Source organism: Podarcis liolepis, assembly GCF_965112155.1.
Source record: "Podarcis liolepis genome assembly, chromosome: 3".
In the NCBI taxonomy this organism is placed as follows: domain Eukaryota; kingdom Metazoa; phylum Chordata; class Lepidosauria; order Squamata; family Lacertidae; genus Podarcis; species Podarcis liolepis.
This window is the reverse complement of record NC_139557.1, coordinates 65,876,102-65,899,636: the sequence shown is the minus strand read 5'-3', so window position 1 is coordinate 65,899,636 and position 23,535 is coordinate 65,876,102. Positions and strand designations below refer to the sequence as shown.

The 23,535-nt window shown below is 41.9% G+C and overlaps 1 protein-coding gene across 5 annotated transcripts in view; it reads right to left on the bottom strand.

The window, feature by feature from the left end:
* Positions 1–23,535, bottom strand: part of GRM1 (glutamate metabotropic receptor 1) — a 182,900-nt gene that overhangs the window by 122,736 nt on the left and 36,629 nt on the right. For all 5 annotated transcript variants that reach the window (XM_083496254.1, XM_083496258.1, XM_083496257.1 and 2 more), the window contains one exon: positions 523–772. In XM_083496254.1, coding sequence (XP_083352380.1) covers positions 523–772 — 250 coding nt within the window. The remainder of the gene's footprint in view (positions 1–522; positions 773–23,535) is intronic.

Below are 23,535 nucleotides of genomic sequence, written 5' to 3'. Positions count from 1 at the left end.
TATTGTAGGGGAAAGGCAGAAGATAAGTTTCCTAAGTGATAATTAAATAAACAATGCAAACCATTTTGAGACTTGTAAAGAGAAATACTTATGTCAATAGTTTGCTTTATTTTTTAACTAGCTTCACTGTCCCTTAAATCTGAAGGACCATCTTGCCCTGAGCGAAGCGGAGTAGAAAGAGGCTTGGAAAAGTGTCACCATCCAGTTTCCATAGTGGCCCATTCCCTCAGCTGCCACCACAGAGGCCTCTGAAGGTCCATCTTGCCCTGAGGGGAGGAGAGAGTAGGCAGGAGCAGCTTTTTCTAAACCAACAAGTTTTCCTATCCATTCTATTGTATTTTTAAATACATGGTGTTGTAATAGCCTTATGTAAATCACTTTGTGAGTTCTGGCTGAAAAGTAGTATATAAAGGCAATAAGTAAATAAATGCCCATGCTTAGAATAATCAGCTGCTGTGACTTGTCTCCAGACAGATATGTTCTTATCCCAATACACCAGTAAACATGACTGAAATAACCTACCTCCCAATCAAGAGGAGCTCCCCAAGCACTCCCAGACGTTTCATAGCCATAAGTATTCCCCTGACGGTCATGCCTTCACAGAAACAAACCACAACTCTGGCCTTTGGCAACCTGTCACGGAGCTTCTGAAGCAGCTTTTCGAAGCTCTTTTCACCTGCGTTGCTGTAGATCTTGTCCGAATGAGCAATACAAAGACCTTCTTGAGCAGCCAGCTCTTTGAAGGCTTCCATGCCACTCTCCCCATAGTTTCCTAGACAAAATAAATAAATAAATGGGTTATTATTACTATTGTGATTCCAGGGTTCACACCAGCGGCATCTGAAAGCTTACTGAATTAACAGACACAGGAAACTGAAATAGTACAGCTGCTTTCTCCCGTTGTAAATCTTGGCTACTTAAATCACATAAGTATCTTAAACCACTGCCTTTCCTTTATTGGTTATTTGGGGGGAAATTAACGCATAGAAACTTCACTCTCAAATTGCGTTGTTAAAATGCTATCAATATCCAAGCCAGGTGAATAAGTCTGTACAACCAAACCAATCCCTGTGGGGCAACAGGGTCCAAGCATAATAAAGATGATGTATACTTCATTTTGTCGTTCCTTTACTATCTAGCCAAAAAAGCAACAGTGATTTACATAATGAGTATTTATAGCAAGAAAAACATACTTGACTTAGAGAGGCTGACTTTCCCTTGTGAATAGATACTGGAAAGCAGCAAGCATTTGGAAAAAAGGCAAAGGGAGGAAAGCGGTGCAGAGGTTAACCAAGAAAGCAAGGATTTCACCGTCTCTGGGGGCTTGTTACTGCCAAAGACAGAGGAGACAGAAATCAATGGTGCTGTCAGCTTGTTAGGGCACAAAGAATAAGCAGTGAACCAAGACCGCCAGTGTTCAGATGGGCAAGGTACCATTTTCTCTCTCTTTCCAACTGCAGCAATAAGAATATAATTCAGAGCAGCCCTCCATTGGTTCAGAGCTCACAGGTGGCTTAGCTATGCTTTTTGTGTTCTGCCCTTTAGGAGAGAGAGAGAAGATAGCCACCTTCACATATCTAAAGAGCTATCACATGGAAGATGGAGAAAGCTTGTTTTCTCTGGCTCTGGAGAGTAGGACCCGAACCAAAGGCTTCAAGTTACAATTCTATTATTCTAATACCAACTGCTGGTGTTTTGAAAGCCCTTCCTCTTGAGAAGTACTGTTACTCATCAGGAGTTGTTATTATTACTACTGAGCCACATGGTGACTTTGGACTCTCAGTTGTGCACTTTGTCATGGGTTTACAACTTGAATCTTTGGGGATCCATGCCCTTGAAGATTGCTGGCAGTGGTGGCTCCACCTTTCCCATGGACTCCACCAGGAGCTCATCCATTGACCTTCCAACTGGAAGCCACACAAATGGCACCTCTGGAAGGACCCTGCAAAGTCCCCCCTGAACGTTCAGGGCTGGCAATGGGGTGGAGATGCCTGCTCCCCCAAGTCTTCAGTCAGTCAGTGGGAGGTCCAATTCATCCTCTGAGGAGCTGGTCTCCAGGTTAAAGCTGGGCATGACATAGACACATTTTTAGAATGTAGCAGACTAAAGATCCCCTGACTTTACAAGCCTCAGCCATATTATATGGATGATACTATTTCTATTTAAAGTGTCCATGTGTCATGGAAAGGTGGAGGGGGGACTGGCAGGAGGTCTGGAGTTGGCCTTTTCTCTTAAATTTTATATAAAACTTCTATTGACTGCAATGGGAGCAAATTCAGGTCAGGACAGAGCACTTTAAAAAATATTCCCTGAAGAGATCTTTTTTATTGAAAAACTCAAGCAGTGCTATTAATTGTGTGTGACAGCCAAGAACATTTGTTTGCTATGAGGAAGTTTCCTCTGATCTTTACCTATGCAACTGATAGCAACTGAAGTGGAGAACACAGGAGACTGTATATATTAAGAGTATATTTGTGGGAGAAAGTCTAAGGACAAAAAGATGCAGACAAACAGGCCTGGTTTCTTGGATCAGAATCTGAATCAGAAACTGAAAAGAACCAAACCAGGGTAGTCCTGACTTTTTGTTCCATTTACAGTTCAACGTATTCTCTGTATGGGCCTTTACAGCATTTTGAGGCTTACAATAGCACATGGATCCTAAGAACAGAAGGGCAGTGGCCCATCTAGTCCAGTATCCTGTTCTCACAGTGGCCAACCAGATGCCTATGGGAAGACTAAGTAGGGTAGTTAATATTCAGAGGCATAGAATATTTGACATTTACAGTAGGAGGTGCTAGTCAAAGTGGATGTGCCAATATACCTTAGGGTGTGCGGACCATTGACCTGAATCATGCAATTTATATGTTCTATATATGGCATCTGTCCTGAACCCTTGTCCTACCTGGTGGCAAGTCAGTATGTCAAGTCCCCAGTCCAGGGTCAAGCCACAAGTCCAAAATCCAAACCAAAGCAGTCCCACAGAAATCCTGGACCATCCAAACTAAGGCCCATCAACATGGGCACTTAAGCAGACCCAGGACCTCAGCTCTGCTGCCCTTCTATAATTTGCATGCTGCCTGCAGCATCTGGGCTTGATGAGGCATCTGACCCTCACCTGTTCCAGCTGAGGAATTACACACCTCCTCCCAGAGCTAGCAAGTTCCACCTGGCCAGCTAGGGAGCTGGGCTGTGGGCCCTTGCCTGCCTCAACCTCCTGGAGCACCCCACCCATTGCTCCCTACGCCTCAGAGCCTGCCGTGTTTGGAAAACAAAACCAAGCAGCTCTCACTGGTGTTTTCTGAGTATTAGCCCTCCTTCCTCATTGATTTTCCTATCCAACTCCCCCTAACAAGTCCTCCCTCTCAAGTCAACCTGTCTAGCTTCGCTACTGCTTTACAAGGAGAGGAAAATTGGCTAATTGACTAAGATCTAACCAGTAGGGTACTTTGAAAGCACAACTTAACTCTTAGCAGGTTTGAATGACCTACTAAGGATAAAAACAAGTAACTTTGAAAGAGAAACCAAAGCTTAGGGTCCCCACTCCACAGTGCTGTTGCTGGGATCTTCTTACTTAGACACCTAATGATCCTGGGACAGCTATTGCAGTGGTGCCTTGCAGACCCAGCACAGACTCCAGCTACATAGCATGCATTTAGCATGGGCTCCCTGCTAAAGAGTTGGATGCTAGGTGGTAAAATAGCACTTTTTTGGAGGGGAAGGGGAACGATCCATCTTGCCAGGTGGTCTGTGGGGAATAATTTGGCCAGTGTTTTGCTGAAAGTTTGAAGATACCAATCACTAACAGACTTTTGTCTTCTGGGTTTCTGGGGGTTTTCCTGTTGTTACTCTGTCTCTCACAGCTACAATAAACCTACCATTAAAATTATGGACTGGTCATTTCTTCATCAGAGGGCAAACAGGCAAATTTAGCAGGGGGACAAATACTTCCCCCCCCCACTGTAAAAATTTCCCTTGGGGGTCAGTGGGTGTTGTCAGAGTGTCAAGGAAAGCATTCACAACCCTTCACCTCTGTGAATTAATAATTTCAGGCAACAAATAACTTTAAGAACAATCCTTAAAGTTAATACCACCCAAATTAGTCACCATCCCTACATGTTGCATAAGGAAATTCCATAATTTCACAATGCACTGGTAGGAAAGGGATATTAATTTCTGGTCTCAAGATTACATTGTGTGGGGCAGGGGAAGAAGGGAGGTTGTGGAGCATGCTGAAAGCAGCCCAAAATGCCCAAGGAACGTTCCATGCACCATTTGAGCATAGTTAGGCATGCCATATTTCAAAAAGTAAAAACCAGCACCACCTTTCAGAAATTCCCAAGATGCCAATTCCGCCTTTGAAATCCCAGTAATGTCTGGGGAAATCTGTATGGCAGCCTTAAGCATTATAAGGAAGCTGGTGATGTGGTGAGGCAGTGTTGATGCATTAATCTGAGCTGCTGATTTATGGTGTATTTTGTATTTTTTTATGAATGCAATTGTTGGTTTCATGCTGTTCACTGCCATGAGACTTTTTTTCTTAATGTTGCCAGTATATAATTTTTTCAAATAAATGGCAACACAGGAACTTTGCAAGGGCATTTGTGAGAAGAGAACAAATCAGGATTGGGTAAAACAAGCCATAGTTTCTTAGGTCATTTGCAAGACTGATCATGGTTTGGTCTATAAACCATGGGTAAAACAAATCCTGGTTTAGTGTTACGTGCAAACACAGCCAGTGTTAACCTGTGGGGTATGTTGTTAAGCTAGTTAGTGGTTGATGTTTTATTGTGTTTTTAATATTTTGTTGGGAATCGCCAACATCATACTATACTGGGTGGGGAGACACTGTAGACATGGCTGTTTCTCCCCCTCTCTGACTTACCTGTGTCATTACAGCCTCAGCTGCAGCAGTAGAGTTGAGATTCCCGGTGGGTATTTGTATCTGGAGTCCCGAGCAAGGGTTTCATTAAGGGTTGTGAGAAAATGAGTGTTAGTACTTCACATTGTTTCTGTTTTGTTATGAGCCTCAGTTCCTGGTGCATTAGGCTTGTAGTTCCTGCATTTCTCTAAATGTGTCCTCAGTTATCTAAGCACCTGTAGCATGGGACACCTCGATCTTTCTTGATCATTGTTACTGCAGCACATTATCTGGTCTGTTGGCTGTAATGACAAAGAACCTTCAAGCCCCTCTGAGCCATACAGTGTTCTATGGTTCCCCTTTCCTTTAACTCCTTAGCTATAAAATGAGCAGGCTTAGTAATATGCTGCCTTATATGGGAATTGTAAGGATAAATACATGAAAAAATGGTGAGGTGATCTGATACTATGGTAACAGAGTGCCTGATAAAGATCCGTATTGGACAGGCTTCCGAGGTAGCAGCTAATAAGCTAATACAGGGCACATTTGGCACTTTGAAGTTTGAGCAGCAGCATTCTCTAAATGCTTTCTTCTTTAAGAATAAAAGCTCCCATCAAAAACAAGCCCCTTTGAGGTTTTATATAAACAAGAGGGTAAAGCTACACACTCAAAGCCCAGCAAAGAAGCTTATTACGTGGCAACCACATAATTTTGTACAGTCTGGGAATATGGATAAATGAGCCACCCAATAAATACACTTTCGACCACTTATCCAATTCCTGTTCCCTAAATAGATCAATTCACATTCATTATCCTTTAATACCTGGCACATTACTGAACACAGCCATCACACCCTATGGCCACAAAGCAGATTGTTAAAGGTAAGCTGGTAGTCATTTGATTCTCTTTAACCTCCCTCTGCTTCCAGCTAGGCCTGCTGGGCCAACTTTCTTTATATTTTCTCTGCTGCCAACTTTCACATGCACGAGTCTCCACTTCCCACTGTAGAGGATGTCCTTTCTAAAGAATTTGCTTTTCAATCCTTCTTGCTTTCTGGATCTGCCTCACCACGGTATCCAGAACCTTCTTCATTGGCCTGCTTTGGCATCCATCTCATCTGCATATGGGACATTCATGAAGAGGAGGGGAGGGGGTCATGCCTGGGACAACAAGGAGTTCAAAGCAGCATAAATGGGGCTCATCCCACTGTATGACTGGCTTATAGTCATCCGGGGAGCTCCATGGCTAAGTGGAGTTTTGAACTCAAATCTCCTTGACCCAAGTCCCACTATAATGTGCTGTCCTTTACTACTTGGTGGTTAAGTGCTAAGATACCAAATGTAGTCTTTTAGGACTCAGAGTTATTTTCCTGATGTAGCCTTGTGTCTATATGATAACATTTGGTTGGTTCTGTTGCAATTGATTACTGTATTTTTTGCTCTATAAGACGCACCAGACCACCAGACCAGACCACAAGTTTTTGGAGGAGGAAAACAAGAAAAAAAATATTCTGAATCTCAGAAGCCAGAACAGCAAGAGGGGTGGCTGCGCAGTGAAAGCAGCAATCCCTCTTGCTGTTCTGGCTTCTGGGATAGCTGCGCAGCCTGCATTCGCTCCATAAGACGCACACACATTTCCCCTTACTTTTTAGGAGGGAAAAAGTGAGGTTTATAGAGCAAAAAATACAGTACATTGTTTTGTGGTGATTTCTGCAAGTCACCCTCAGTACATGTGCTTAGAGCCATCCTAACATAAATACATTCACAGAGAATGGAACAGAAAAATCTGTCCTATACCATGAGACTGTAGTTTAGGATAGGGAACATTTTTTGCATGGTGATATTTATTTCTCCTATCCTAGCAGGCCTACATTGGCAAGTTGGTGGGACCACCTACCTGTCAATCATCTGACATCATATTGACACCAGGTGACTGAAAAGTGGGTTGTCCCACGCACCTGCCAAAGTTGGCCCTCATTGGTGGTGGTAGTGGACCAATCAGGAATGACTGGTGTGGGCCTCATCTGAGCAGGATTAAACTCCCTGCATATCATCTGACATATAGGGGAGTCGATTCTTCTTTCTGCAGCAGCATCTCTACCTGCCACACACCAGACATTTTGTATGATGCCAGATGTGGGATATGTGGATGCAGCTTCTGGAAAACAGCCTGATGGACCAACCGAGGGAGGCCTGGTGGAAGGAACACAGACAGCTGGGATCCATGATGAGACTCCTGTGGACATTTTATAGCCAGAATTCAGATAACAGAATAGATCATACATCCATATACCAGTTGGGACTGGCTTTGCTAGAATGATTGACATGGAGCTGGGAACTTTGAAAAACTGATCAAAATTTAGCTAAAAACACTACAAGTCAGGGTAATACCACCACCAGACGTCTAAACAGGAAGCAAATATATTGATGCAAGGTGTATACTACAAAAATCCCAGTACATTATGAGCAAATAGCTCTTAGGAAGATCTTTTCCTTGAAGATGTAAAATTTCCTGGTTAATGCTAGTTCAGTTTTCAATTGAAACTACTGTATTTCAATAGTTTTCATGAGTGCTGCAGTGTGCATTTTATGAGGTTAGATTTTCCCTCTGAAATGTTGCCATTTGAGGTGGGTGAAAATGTTAACAACCCCCTCCCACTCGCCTCATACATGTTTCTGTTTATTTTTCCTTTGATCTGCTGTTGCTTTGAGAGAGGATTACACCCCCATTCCCCATGCAATCAGCCCAGCCTTCCCTACTTTGTTATGCTGCTTTAGCAAGTTTATTGCTCATCAGCCCTGCACAGCCAGACTTGCATTCTGATACAGCTCTTGATGCAGAGTTACATATGACTAGTTCAGGGATGAGATGGGCATAAGAATATGGATCCACAGTGCCACAGAATACAAATGCCATAATCCCATGCAGCATGGCTTTCTTGTGTATCTGAGTGTGCATTCCCATTCACATTCTTCCCAATTCTTTAAGAAAGCATGGCTGGATCGGGAGAAGAAGCATAAGCCTGGGGGCCTCACCTACGGGGCATAGCCCCTCTTCCCCTGACATCCACTCCCTTGTGCAAAAATAATCACTGCAAAGGAAGAGCTGAATTTCTTGGGAGTCATGAAGCTTAGCAGTCATAAAGAATGGGAACAGAGCCAGACTAGCACCCTGGACAGCACCTGAAGACAGAAGCAGTTAATTCATGGGTCAGCATGAAAATAACATAGTAGAGAAGGAGCGCAGAACACTTCCACCCAGCACACTGATAGTTGCTAATGTGTTCATGCAATTTATCCCACTCTAAAAAGGTGGGGAAATCATGCACTTGAAAAGAAGGATATAAATGTAACAATGCACAATACAGAGGTTGCAGCAGATGCAGAGGTGTATCTGTCAGAAAGGGCTGTGCCTTTCCTCAGTCATATTACTTGACTGCTGGTTTCTGGCAAATGTATGGATGCAGACAGGCATTCCTTTGATCCAAGTGAGAGAATTAAAACAGATGCAGAGATATCCATAAAATGTGAACAAATCAGCTGAAAATAAAGTGGCAGTAATAAAACACGCCTAACACATTCGTTATAAAGATATTTGCCCATGTTCAGCAAAACACAATTGCTCTGATCTATGTGCACGTTTCTTCTTTCAGCTTTCACTGAGGTGTGGAGCATCTTGAGTGTACGAAATCCATGAGTTCACATTTGAGAGTACTCAGGGCTCTGATTGGTTCAAATGTATCTATGTGGATCTTTGTTTATTTTTATTTTTTGTTTTAAGTCAGTTTGAGTTGCCTTTAGCAAGGTTATGATGATAAAATTAGAAAACAATAGAACAGAAGGTTCTTCTGTATGTGTGTATGTGTGCTAGGGGGCTAGGATATGCTGTTAGATTGTCATGTTTGACAACATGTGGGTGTTCTTGCCTCATGTATTCATGCTGGCAAGCTAAGATTGGGTGTTGTGTCCCATTGCATCCACACCATGTATACATAGAGTGGGAAACCCATGTGTGTCATTGTCACAAATAGTGAAGTTCATATATGCCAATGTCACAAGCAGGTTGCCTGTCATACGATGCATAATGTGCTTATGGTGTTTGCTGCCACAGAAAGTAGTGATAAATATTAGATCAAGACAGAAGCAGACTACATTTGCCACAAGGGTACAATAGACTGCATCCTTTTGGGGGATCTGCACACACAAACCAACATACTTACTGCTATATATTTGGAAGTACTTGTCATGTAGAACTCAGCCACTAATACTCTGTTGAGTGTCTCCACTCCCTTGCCCCATTCAACAGCTATGTTAAGACTGAAAACCATAGCCTAAGAGCCAATCTCTTCCTTGGGTTGCATGGGGAATAAATTCAGTTGCACACTTGAGGGGGGAAATCCTGAAATTCGTTTGCCTCTGTAATCTTTCTGTAGATCATATGAAACAACTTTATAGAAAATCTCCATCAAACAGATAATTATAAAGCAAATGAACATTATGTCACCATTATCACCATCACCATCAGATTTATGTTTTTCATTGCTGTTGTTCTTCTTGCCTTTCCTGTGCAAGAAAATGAAACTTCCAAAGATTTTTTTGTGAAGTCCTTAAACATAAATTTGCATTCTGTTTGTTCTGGCTATTGGTGCCATTTGGCTCTCACACTTTTATTAGTATGACTATTCAATATTGAAGGTGATTGAAGGAAACCTTTGTCAAATATTTAGGTTACTTATTTCCAAATATGTAATATGATATTGTATTCTTCTGTCATATTATTGTACATTTTCAAATGAAAAATCAGACTAAATAAATAAATAAATAAATAGGCTTCTGTTGTAAGAGTGAAGACGAATTTAGTTAGATCAGAAGTCACCTCTTCATCTTCTGATTATGCCCCTCTGCAGGAAACTATAAATTTCAACAACAACACCACCACCACCACCACCACAGTTAACACTAGTGTTTCTGTAACTTCCTTTCAAACATGTATTAATTCAGTAAGACAATGAACGGATACGCTATTTACACACACATACCCTGCCCCCCCACCTAATCATTTGCATGGTACTATTGACGCGGGTGGTGCTGTGGTCTAAACCACTGAGCCTCTTGGGCTTGCCGATCAGAAGGTCGGCGGTTCAAATCCCCGCAATGGGGTGAGCTCCCGTTGCTTGGTCCCTGCTCCTGCCAACCTAGCAGTTCGAAAGCACATCAAAGTGCAAGTAGATCAATAGGTGGGAAGGTAAATGGCATTTCCATGCACAGATCTGGTTTGCCAGAATCGGCTTAGTCATGCTGGCCGCATGATCCAGAAGCTGTACGCCGGCTCCCTCGGCCAGTAAAGCGAGATGAGCGCCGCAACCCCAGAGTCGTCCACAACTGGACCTAATGGTCAGGGGTCCCTTTACCTTTATGGAGGTTTGCTGCCAAGGAATCCAAAAAGGCCCATCACCAACATTACAGCAAGGCAGCTCAAATCATTTGAAACACACATCCATTTGAAGTACATCCTACCTACTCAAGCACTGTAGAACTTGAGCCATGCCTCAAATCGAGCTAAAGAGAAGAGTCCTGTGGATCAAGATTTTGAAGTTAAAAAAAAAAATCCACTGTTTATAGTAATATGGCCAAAAATCATTAGGAGAATTGCTCCATTACAAATTGAATGAACCCACATTTCAGAGATGTGAGCATTCACAAACAATTTGTTAAACCTCACCGCAGGTACCTCAGCTGCTGTGATTCATTGAAGTGGGTATGTTATTTCTCTCTCACAAACGAGCAAAATGGTGGAGAAGGCCCATAAATGCAATAAATGTTTAAACAGAAATTAACAGGCTGATCCTATTCCCAAATTATGCTGACTGGGAGGGACAGGGTCACTCTTAAGGCCCATGGTACTGGCAAAAGTCAAGCTAAACCAGCCTAGGTACTGCCAGAAAAACCCTACCAGTGCAAGGCATAAAATTGGACAGAGTTAGGAGGACTGGGTGCTGCTTGTGCAGGAGTTGCTAGACTTGAAATGGAGTAATTAAAACCCCCATTTCCCCCCCCCCCACTGCCCTTTAGGCCACAACAGAGTATAAGGTTTCAACTACAGATGTAAGAAGGCATCTCCATCCCACCTCATATTCATCTCATGCAGCACTTGTTTCAGTTCTGCTGCAAAACAACATTATTCGTCTTACTTTCAGTTATGGTGAAATTTGACGTAATTAATTGTGTAATTCATCTGATCATCATTAAGGAGAAGAGGACAACAGAGGACGAGACGGCTGGAAAGTGTTCTCAAAGCTACCAGCATGAGTTTGACCAAACTGCGGGAGGCAGAGGAAGACTGGAGTGCCTGGCGTGCTCTGGTCCATGGGGTCACAAAGAGTTGGACATGACTAAACAACTAAACAACAACAACAAGTTGTTTCACACCATTCACTTCTATGCAAGGGAAACAGTCCAAACAGGGATGAGGCAATAACATATATGTGTCATCTCTGTTGTCTTTTAGATACCTACTGAAGACCTTCCTCTTTCAACAAGCCTTTTAAGTAGAAATCTGTCCTAGTCTATAGCTGCACTGAATTTGCTTTTAGATGATCTAATTGTTTTTTATTTTCAAAGGAAGTGCAGGATATAAATTTAACACATTGATGATGATGATGATGATGATGATGATGATGTTAAGTACTATCAACAGACTAAAAACAACAAGAACGAATATCAATCATATTTGCTGGATTGATTTCTGTTCCAGATATAAGCAAACATTGGCAGTTTCAGATCTCATTTCCTGCAGAATTCTCCAACATCCCTAGTCTCATCTAATTCGGCAGTCATCACACTCTCCCAGGAGTTTGTAAGCAGCAACCAGGAAACACAGGCGATGGATGCAACACAGAAGACAGTATGCCATGAAATTGTGCTCCCTATTTCCAAAAAACAGGAAGACCAGAGTAATGGGAATAACAATTACTAAAATAATTCCATTTTATTAAATGAATGTGTTGCTTTCTCAGCATACTTGTATTGGATGTGCCAGTCTGACGAAATTAGTATCTCCTGCATATGAAGTAGATTAAATTAATAGTAGTGTCTAGGACTGAATCTTCTGTTGCTGAATGCACTGCAATCACAGTAATCCACAGTAATCCTAACCAATTAGTGATTATTTTAATATTAAATACCATACATGTTAATTCCTTTGCTGCCATCAGAGTACATGCTACCTGTCACTTTGCAGATGAACATAATCACAAAAGTCCACTGTCTTGATCATACAACCTAAATTAGATTAGATAAAAAAATGAAACCATAGTTTTAATACGAATTTGCATACAGAGAACAGGTAGTGGCCCCATACCCATTGCTCAACCATCACAATTTGGTATTAATGAGGATAATTCTAAAAATACACACTCCAGACTAGCTTCTTACAGTAATAAAACTGTAGCAGGGTTTTTTTTAAAAAAAATGAAATGTTAATACAGATTTTAATCCTTCTTTGTAGCATAACCACTAAACTGTAACATATGAATGAAGTTTTAATTTCAGGAGCCCATTAGTGCTGTCAATCACATGAGTCATTAATGCAGTTACCTTAAAGAGGCTGCTACCTTGAATTCCTGAACAGGTATTATTCCTTGGGAACAAGAGACATGTCCAGTATCGTTAGCTCAAGGATCAGTAATTTGGCCATTATTTCTGAAAATTGGGAAATGTTGCTTTAGGAGTAGGCGGTACTCTAATTGTCAGGTTGGAAAGGACCCAAAAATTCACACACTTTCTCCCCCTGCTGCAAGCAGAAGCTTAAACCTTCTACCCTAGTCCTTCAGATTAGCAGAGACAACCAAGACCACAGTGTGTTGAGGCAGATTGCAGGTAGAACATTCTACAAAGGGCCTGTAGAGCAAGCAACGGCAGGTAACCTTTGCAAATGAAGAAATCAATATTGACTTCATTTCAGTATTTACAAAGAAAGGAAGCAGGGATGAGACATCAATCAGCGCTGACATAACCAAGGCAAGAAAAGGGACCAAGGGTGACAAAGAAGAATTCCAGAAAATACTTGAGCAATTTGAACAAATTTAAGTCAATGGAGCTCCAATAACATTTTCCTAAGGATGGGTAATGAGTTCACTTGGCAAATCTCAAAACTATTACACCGCTTTATGTGCAACCAGGTCCATCAGTCAACTTTGTGGTTTTTTTAAAAAAAGCTTTGTCTGGAGATCAGTCAACTAATTTGCACCCTCAATATATTGTCCAAAAGCTGCCACACGGAGAAGGATTAATTCCTCATGGGCTGCCCAGAGAAATCGAAATTCAGCTTCTAAGGCCTGAAATTGCACTCAGCAATGTGGTTCAAGGCAAACTACCTACCTGTCTCTCCTGCAAACATACATATCAGGGAGATGACAAGCTAAGCCAGTGGCAGCCATTAGGCCCATGAAACTCCTACTGATACAGCTTCATGCTGCAATGACATCAACATAAAATATAAATGCAAATAAACAGTGTGGTGTAGAGAGCCATTGTGGTGTAGTGCCAGTGTGGTGGTGAAAGTTTTTCACTAAGACCTGGACGAACAGGGTTCTAGTCCCCTGCTCAGCCACAAAGCTCACTAGCTAACTTTGGGCTTGTCTCTCAGCCTAACCTACCTCACAGAATTGCGAGGATGCAGTGGCGAGAGGGAAAATCACGTACATTTTAAAGATGTAATAAATATGAATACAAAATAATAACAGAGAAGAGAGAGGTAGCTATGGGGAGGGAACAAAATAAATATGAGGGGACCATTAAGGGGGTGGTTAGATAACAGGCTGTCATGCTGACAAGCCTATTCTTTTTGAAAATTAATGGAAAACTGATCAGGTTCCAGAAAACAGAATAAAAGCAAATATATAGTGCCTATTTTTTACACAAGGACCGCAGGGAATTATCGGACAAGTTCATCTGATTACTTTACCTCAAAGATAGTGCAGCAAATGATAAAGCTACTTATTTGCCAGCATCTAGATAAAAAAGGCATGATTACTAGCAATCAACATGGCTTTGTTGAGAACAGCTTAGTTTTCTTTTTTATTATTATTTAAAAAATGGTTTAGGAGGCAAAGGGAAGGCAGTTGGAGTGCTTCCGTTTCAGCAGGACTTTTCACCTACTCCCACATGGCTTCTCCTAAACTATACAAATGGCTAAAATTTAATCACTTTAGCCTTAATATACACACATCACTAGAAAATAGCATAAGTTCAATTGGATCTGTGGGACCTATGTCCAAAAGGGGGTGGGGTGAGATAGTCGGTGCAGATTGGAAAGAAGCAATCAGTGTTTGACATAATAATGAATCGGATGCTAGTTAAATACAAAAACGATCATCATACAGTAGTTGCTATTTATCAAACTCATTGATTTCTAACGCAAGTTGTCCGTAAATGTTTTGCAATATAAAGCATATCACACAATGCAGAAACATATAGAAATTAAACAAATTGAAGCACAAAAAAGGTTCCATTCCGATGACATCAGTAAAACAAGTAACAAGTTACAACTACTCTAGTGATAGCCACATAATTCATTTATAAAAATGGAGCCCTCCCAAGAAGCAACCCTCCATCACTCAAATGCCTGGCAGTACAGAAACGTTTTCTCCTGGCTGTTCTTCAGCTGGAGTTGGCATTGGACCAAAATGAAGGTTAACATGGACAAAGGTAAAGTGTTGACATATAAGAGTGAAACAACCTATGCATCAGAACATTTGAACAAAGGAAGCTGCCTTGGACTGAGTCAGACCATTGTCTATACAGCTAAGGACTATGGACACTGGCTGGCAGCAGGTCCCCAGGGTTACAGGCAGAGGTCTTTTCCAGCCCTACCTCAAGATGTCAGGGACTGAACCCTGAGATCTCCTGCATACAAAGCAGATGCTCTACCATTGAGCTGTGGCCTTTGCCCTTTCTCATTCAGATTCTCCACCCCTTTACCCATACACAATCCAATCAGAATGGCAGTCAAAACTCAGTCGATGGGACAATGTCCTCCACTACAACAAGCAAGTTTAAGGGGTACAAGAGAAGCCATGTTTCATCCACAGTTCCATTCTCCAACATTTCACCACCACTTGCTTGTTGCTCTGCCTGGCACCTATTCGCTCAAGCAAATGCAGTATTACAGTAGTGATGGCACCAGCATGTGTCACATGAGCAGAGCAATGCAGGTGCACATGAAAGCCTGCTGGAGTTTGTGGGGAGTGTCTGCCTGCTCACTTTGTCCAACGCTTTTTCTGAATGGCATTGTCAGTCATGTGTTGAGTGAAGACAACTAAGCAAGACACCCAACCAGCCCAGGATAACCATATTCTTAATTATATCCCAGTCAGCCAAGCAGGGGCAGGCAGAGTTTTAACCTTCACCCATTCCCTCTCCCAGAATTCCGATGAAAATTGCCCCCCTTCTGCTGTTAAGCTCAGGAAAAAATCATTAAAGAGACCTAGACAAACATTTTCTTAGTCGTGGAATATATGCAGTGCCTTTTAGCTAGACTAAATGTGCCCTCAGTTGATTGTAGCACTCTAAATTCTGTGAAAGATGAATATCTGTTTTTTCTTAGTTTTAAATTTATTGGTTAATTATGTTAGCCATGAAAAAAATTCTGTGCAAATTTCAGCTTAGGTCTAGGGCAAGCCATTAGTATGAGCTAATACTTTTTTCTGTTCGCTAAAGACAAATATTTCAATTTAAGGGCATTTAATTTTACAGACAACTAGCTCATCTGTTTAGCACGGTAATTTTAACCCTTTATTACTTGCATGAGCTGAAATAGCTGTAGTTTTAAACTACACCTTTGCTGCTGCTGAGCCAGAAAATGCCGGGGCTAAAGTCTGTTTGCAATTCTATACACACCTGCTCAGAAGTAAGTACCACTAAGTTCAGTGGGGCCTACTCTCAGGTAAGTGGAGCTAGGACTGCAACCTGAAGCTCAGCCTGGAGCTCAACAAAAATTTCTGTGTCATTCAGTAAGACTCTTTTGTCAAACAGGACAGAAATCTAAAGTGTTTCTCTGGTTTTTGCCAAAACATGAACACTAATTGCATCTCAGCACAGTCAGAGCTGTGCAAAAGCTTCTAGATGCTGACTTTAAGGCTCTGTGTAATCACTGTGCCAATCTGCAGGGCACAACTCTGGGAAGTTCCTCAGTCTTATTAGGGGAGAAGGAAGCATATAAAAAATTAACGCCAAGCTGAAAAGCCCCATTCTATTTCTGTACGTTTTCAGGGGAAATTTAGGGGCAATCTCGTCCTGATGATATAAGAGTTCCTCTCAGTGGCTAGCAGCCTCCATCTTTCTCCTCAGAATAGGCCAAACATAGCATTCATTCCAGAGCATTCTGGAGGGAAATGATACCACCACCTTAACACACACACAAAATAGCAGCTGCCAGTGAGGCTTTCCCTTTCCTCCCAGAATACTGTGGAATAACATTTTATCCAGGGCAGTCTGAAGAGAAACCCCCCCAAAAAAACCCAGTTTTTGACACCCTACTCCCAAAATTATTAAGGCTGCAGTGGTCATGTGGGATTCACCGTAGCATTTCTCCTTGGTTGCACACCAAGGTAATGTGAGATGCTCCAGGCCACAGGGGAGAAGCCTGTACTGTAGTTGGTTTCCCACACCAGCATCTGTCCTCTGAAAAGCAGGTCAGGGCTGGCATGTGGAGGAGCTGAATTGCTGGCTCCCCTCACACAGCCTGGGACTTCCTACTATAGAGCAGGAAGAACTGGCCTTATAGGTTTTTGTACCACAATTTTTGTACCATAAGAACCCACTCATCCTTTTCATCAGCACTTCAGCATCAATGTGGCTTGTTTATTTTTATTAATTTGAGGCAGGCTCAGGGTGTTTGGTCTCACTTAAAACTTGAATGTTGTTTACACAGGCCAACATATTCATTCCATCAAAAGCCCTATCAAAGTATTTGTCAGAAAACCTGCCAGAAGATCTACTGTGCCAAAGATATACGAGTCCAAACAGGAAAAATAAAGTTCCAAATTCCAACGTGGCACTGTAGAAGTTAGCATTCCTGTCAAGCCCCTGGCATGAAATAGCATAATGCCTTGTGACAAGATGCAAGAAAACACACAGTGAATAGATAATGAATCTTTCAGACACAGAATATTCTCAGGCCAAATATCGTCTGCCTCTGTAACCAGTCCAAACACAAGACAATTAACCAAACTGAAATGAATATTAACACGCGTGCAGGATGCAAATACTGGCAGCTTTTCAAGTGGATAATTATGTTGCATTTAGCATAAGATGTAAACAAAGGAAGTAAGAGTAATTATGCAGAATATATGCATGTGCGTTGTGTATGATATGTGTTTGGCCTTTTTGTGACAGTATCCACTGTTGCTGCCCATGGCAGCCATTGACATTGGCATTTGTATCAATATACAAGTACCAGCATGTCTCATATATACTGCTTTTTTGAGAAGAAAATAATGTAGCATAAAAGGGACTTCAATTTCCAGCTTCACTGTTGTCTCTCTTACATCCTCACAACAGACTGTAAAGGTGTAGAGAGAGCTGTCTCAATTTTACCAGAATTCAGCAAATCCACATTGCATTGTGTGCACACCGAGGGATTCATTCCCACAAAAGGCCAGTGTTATTTCTGTAAAGAAAACCTTTACTCATATAGCAAAGTATCTCTCAATACAAGTACTATTATAGTCATGTTTACCTTTTATAGGAAGGGTGTGGCCCTCCAGGTGTTGTTGGAATTCAACAGCCCCAGTCAACATGGCAAACAGTCAGGGATGATGAGAGTTGTAGTCCAGCAACATCTCGGTGGCCACAGGCTCCCCGTCCTTGAGGGAAGCTGAAAAAGACCACAAAGCCTACTCTTTTTACACTGGGACTGTCCTGTCCGCACCCAGAGCTATACTGCCAGCTATCCTGATGGAAGGATCCTGATGACTTTGGATATGTTGTTTTTGTTGTTAAAGTGTATTTTAATGTTACCTGTATGCTGCCTTGGAAGGATTTGGATCCTAAAAGATGGAGTAGAAATAATTGTGGTGGTAGCCACCACAGCAATAACAACAGCAACAAGAGCAACAACTTTCCATGTTAAAAATGTGCCCTTCCAAAGCATTTCTTATCTCAGTTTATCTGTTCTTAGTCACTGCCAGAACAACTCTTCTGTCCATTAGGCACCCCTCCGAAGGTTGCCTCAGCAGTTCTCAACATATGCAGAATGAAATATGTAATAAATATGCACAGATAAGTATTTGCAATGGTTATAGTACAATCTCCAGCAATCCTTGCCTGGTGAGCAGTTTCTCAGAATGGTCCCAAGGCCCCGAAACTGCCACCACACAGAAGCAGCTTCTGCTTCCTGTGGTGTTGGCCTTCAAATGGCACAAAGAGTCACATGCAGATCATCAGATGGATCAGAGGGTTTGCAGTGACATAGTTTGGCAGGAGGAGTACCCCCACATCACACTGCAAACATCAATGGTTCACTGTGTGCAGACTGGCACCAAGAGCAGCAATTTAAAGTAGTTTCTACAAAGTAGCTATTTTGTTGGCCTTTGACGCATAGGCCTTTCTACTAGAACTGACTCTCTGGGTGAAGGCAGGCTGGGTAAGCTGGTGGAGACTTGTGGACTTTACTGGGCTTTATATTATATAAGTCTAATTGGATTTAAATTACATTTTAATTAAAAATCATTGCTCATCTTCAAGCCTTTGGGAGAGAGCATAAATTCAAATACAAGAAGAAATGTAGAGCCTATTTTACAGACAGTTGGCATTTTAGTTTCACACAGCTTGGTTTAATGGAAAAGGTACTGAATTACACCAAAAACCTGGTTCTGGAGCTCACTTTACCATTCTGCCTTAGAACCATGTAAGAGACAATTAATGCCTTCCTTAAAGGTTGTAGAGTAATATTTATGGCAATAAAGGTGACTACTTGGTGTTCAATAATAAGTAATTACAAATGGCTTCCAAGTGGGACCCAAATTCCTTCTACTCTAGCATTCTACATGGCAGCCAGTCAAATCCCTCTAAAAGATCACAAGGAGTGGAGGGAACATAGAGGTTCCATTCAGTCTAATAGCTCCATCATCACTAAATTGACTAAATCTGTTTTTAAAGCCAAACAAGCAAGTCCAATGGTAATTTATCAGTTATGCATTGGGACACCATTCCACTAGAGCTGACAGTCAGTCAAGAGCAAGCACATCATGTCTTGCTTTTGATTAATTGTGAGGGGTGGAGAGGTGAACTGGCATCCTTCTGCCAGGTGAAATCAAGAAACATAAAGCGGAGAGTTCTAAGAGGAGTTTAATACTTCCTTGGCAACAGTTCCTGACTCTCACATTCCCTGACCCTCATCCACCGGCCCACATGATACCAAAAGTCAGATTTCCCCAAGCTGGTGCCCTGCTGCTGATTAGGACTACAGCTCCCATCACCCCTGGCTGTTGGTTATGCTAGCTGGGGTTGATGGAAATTGTAGTCCAACAGCATCTGGAGGACACCAAGGTGGTGGTGGTGTTGTTTAGTCGTCTTAGTCGTGTTTGACTCTCCGTGACCCCATGAACCAGAGCCTTGGAAACTCTCACTTTTTTTTCAAAGCTTCTTCTTTTTTATGTCCATGGAGTTTTCTTGGCAAAATACTGGAGTGGATTTCCAGTTCCTGGTTCAATCAAAGTCAAATTTCCATACCCTCTTTTTCTTCCTCCCTTTCATCATACTGACTAAGGCTCATCATAATGTGTTCCCTGAAGCATAGTGAGCATACTCAGCCCTCATTGACTGGTTTGGTTCCTCCCCTTACCTTAAAAAGTAAAAATAACTAATTTTTTTGGCATACTTTTCTAAGTATTTGGAAACCACTGCCTTTGAGTGGCTCTGTTTCACTGTCCATTTAACAGGCACATGACTACCAAGTGCCACATAAGAAAGAATGACAGAAGGACATCTCTATGCAATATATAACGCATTTCCAGAATTACTCACACCTGACCTGATTGCTCAGTAAACTAGCTGATCTGGCATGCTGTCATGTCTATGTTTAGTCTGATTTTCCATTCTGAACAACATTTGTTTCTCCTGGACAGGAAAATGTTCTGCATATACTAAGAAATGCTGGAACAACTCTGTTTATGGGTTTCTCTGCAAGCTCTCTTGCATTCATAACATACAGTTCAGAAAGTGCAGGATAGCTCATGCTTCTTGGCTGAGTTCCCAGTCTGCTGTACGGATGGAATAGAATCAGGCACACTCTTCAGATAAAATTAAATGTCTTTGAAATTCAGGGTCTATGTAGAAGCTGGATTGGTTCTTTCAAAAAATAGCCTCAAACAGCTGATAACAGTAGCCTATTAATCTTTAAAGGGCTGCAAACTTCTGTATATTTACTTGGAAGTAAGTCCTGTTGAATTCAGTGGGAAGACTTCTGAGTAGACATGCATAGGATTGCATGGGAAATGTGAAAAAATGCACCACCAGGGAATGTTTTATGTCTGATATATTAGAAGCAAAGAACTCAACCTTACCAATATTTACATAAAGGCTAGAAAGGAACAAAATGGCTTGCATTAAATGAAATTCCACCTCAAGCTCAAACTGAAGCAAGCTTGTAAAGCAGGGGTAGCTAACATTTTTTGGGGTTGAGGGCCACGTTGACTCATGATTATCCCTCCAGAGATGATGTATAATAGTGGATGTGTCTGAAGTGTAAAAGTAGGCATGACCAAAGTGAGAAAGTGGGTGTCACCAAAGTATAAAAAAGTAGGGATAGCCAGATTGCAAGGGCCAATTCTTTTTTGGGGGGGTAGCTTTGGGAGTGGCTGGGGGAACCCAGCCAGATGGGTGGGGTATAAATAATAAATTATTATTGGGGGGGGGGAATAGCATCACAGTGGGTTACCTATCGGAGCAGTCAGTAAAAATGTTCATTATTTTCAAATACTTGTTGAAAACTTTTTCTGATTTTCACGTATAGTACTATTTTATATTATATTGTGTACCATGCTTAGAGGTGCTCCGACTAAGTGGTTTAACATTTTACTAAACCAATTTTATTTATGTTTAAATGGACAAATTTGGAGGCGCCTTTGTAATGTAAAGTGTCGCTTTTCTTGTCACAGTGCAGTGGCTTTATTTATATATCATGGATACTCTCAAGCTGAGTGGGTAAGAAGTCACATGTGTTTGCACCCAGGTGCTTGGGAGACGGTTCATCTGCATAGCCACAATGGAGAGTTGCTGTAGCACCTTGGAGAGGAGTGCTAAGAGGGGAAGGACTGCGGCTCAGTTGTAGAGTGTTTTGCACACAGAACATTCCAAGTCAACCCTTTGCATTTCCAGGAAGGGCTGGGAAAATCCGCTGTCTGAAATCTTGGAGAGCTGCACCCAGTCAGGAAGGGCAGTTCTGAGCTAGACCAACCATTGGTCTGACTGAATATAAGTTAACTAACAACCTACATTGTGATAAAATATTTCATCAGTGTCAATCTAAGTTGATTTTTGTTTTCCTCAGAGAGTGGTTTTTTATTATTAAAAAGTCTCTCTGTCTCAAAATAGGAACTTAGCTGAGAAGCCAATAGTGGGATCTGATATTTTTGTTCACTGATTAGGGGTTTTTTGTGGGTTTCTTTTTTAAAAAAACTTTTCTAGAAGGCTCTCTCTCAAAAGCAGATCTTTTCCTCACTGTGTTCATAAAAAAAAGGATCAAGCTGCAATGAAAATGTTAGTGGAACCACATTTGGGGTGTTTTTTCTCTTTGGCAAGGATAAACCTTTATGTTTAGCACAAGGCTGAGGCTTGGCTCCTTATTAGGGGTAGACTGAGGCTTCTCACCCTGGCTTAGGAAAGAAACAATTACTGCAGGAGGGCAGAGAGTGTTTTCCATGCCTCATTCCACTGGGGTAAAAAGAAAAGAAAAGTTAAAGACCTTTTTAAAATTTTCAGCCTGGTTTGCAGACTGGGGGTAAACATGACATGAACACAGACATGGTATGCAAGACCCTATACAGCTTTGGACCATGATATCTAATATACCCTACAAATCACCACACTTGGCATGAGACCCCCTCCTGAAGATAACATCTCATCAGGAAGTTTGTTCTCTACAGTGCAGCAATCGAGCACTTAATGTGGTTGGCAACTATCCCTTGGAACTTGCTTTTGTTACGTAGCAAACAGGCACAGTCTCTATTTTCATCCCAGTGCTTATGATGGCAATTTTTACCTGTGTTTTTTATTGTCTTAAACATCATATTACTTGACTGATTGTTGTATTGTGTGTTTTGTAAATAGCTTTGTAATCATCAATGGTGAAAAGTGTTTTATAAATATTGAAGGCCTACCTTTTCCAATAAGTCTTTTAAGTGGAGATTTGTATCCCAGTCTGCAACTGCACTGGGTTTGAAATTGTTTTATCTATGAAATTGTTTCATATATGTTTGGATTGTTGGCATTTTTATTGTTAAACTGCTTTCAGGTGTTTTGTAGGAAGAGATTCATAAGTGGAATGAAATAGATAAATCTACAAGTAGTGCTAAGGAGATCGTTCCATCAGTACAAGCATTTCTGCTTGCCAGATGAAACAAAATTCTTTCTCCTCCCCTTGTGCCCTGTGCTAAGGATTTACCTGACCCTCCAGAGTAGATCTTGATGAGGCGCAAAGGGTCATGGAAGGAGGAGAGGGTGGGGAAAGCCCCACTGCACTAGAGGGAGTCCTTGCACTGGCTTCTACAAGCAGGCCAGGTAACTGAATCCAGCCCTATATTTTTCAGTGTTCAGTGTACTATTTGTTTCATGTACATACAACCTGATTTTCCAGGGTCCCTCATCACATGGAAAGAACCTCCCATACTGAGTTGCAGATAGCACATGCAATCCCATTCCTTCTCACACTCAGTGCAACGTGAGGAAAAGTGCATCCAAGGTTATGGTTATTAAAGCAGCCCTGGGATATCAGATATGTTTCATTTTTCAAGTGTGCTATTACCTCAGAGATTTTGTTTTAGAAAGTAAACAGGCCAATGGAGAGGAGACTCCCCCCCCCCCCGTTGATTACACAAGAACTTCTCTGACAATGCCTGTCAGAGAGAAGCTGACTGGATCAGCTCTCAAGATGTATAATATTTGTTGGCAAAACATTAACTATAGAAGAGCCAATAAATTGTGTGGTTAGGTTCTGCAGTATGAAAGTACCAGTAATTAGGGCTGTGATTCTAAACACATTGACTTGGAAGTATTCGTATTGAGGGACACGGGTGGTGCTGTGGGTTAAACCACAGAGCCTAGGACTTGCCGATCAGAAGGTTGGCAGTTCGAATCCCCACGACGGGGTGAGCTCCCGTTGCTCGGTCCCTGCTCCTGCCAACCTAGCAGTTCGAAAGCACGTCAAAGTGCAAGTACATAAAAAGGTACCACTCCGGCGGGAAGGTAAATGGCATTTTCATGCGCTGCTCTGGTTCGCCAGAAGCGGCTTAGTCATGCTGGCCACATGAACCGGAAGCTGTACGCCGGCTCCCTTGGCCAATAAAGCGAGATGAGCGCCGCAGCCCCAGAGTCAGTCACGGCTGGACCTAATGGTCAGGGGTCCCTTTACCTTTATTATTCGTATTAGTGCACCTTAACTGTTATTTCTGCATTGCA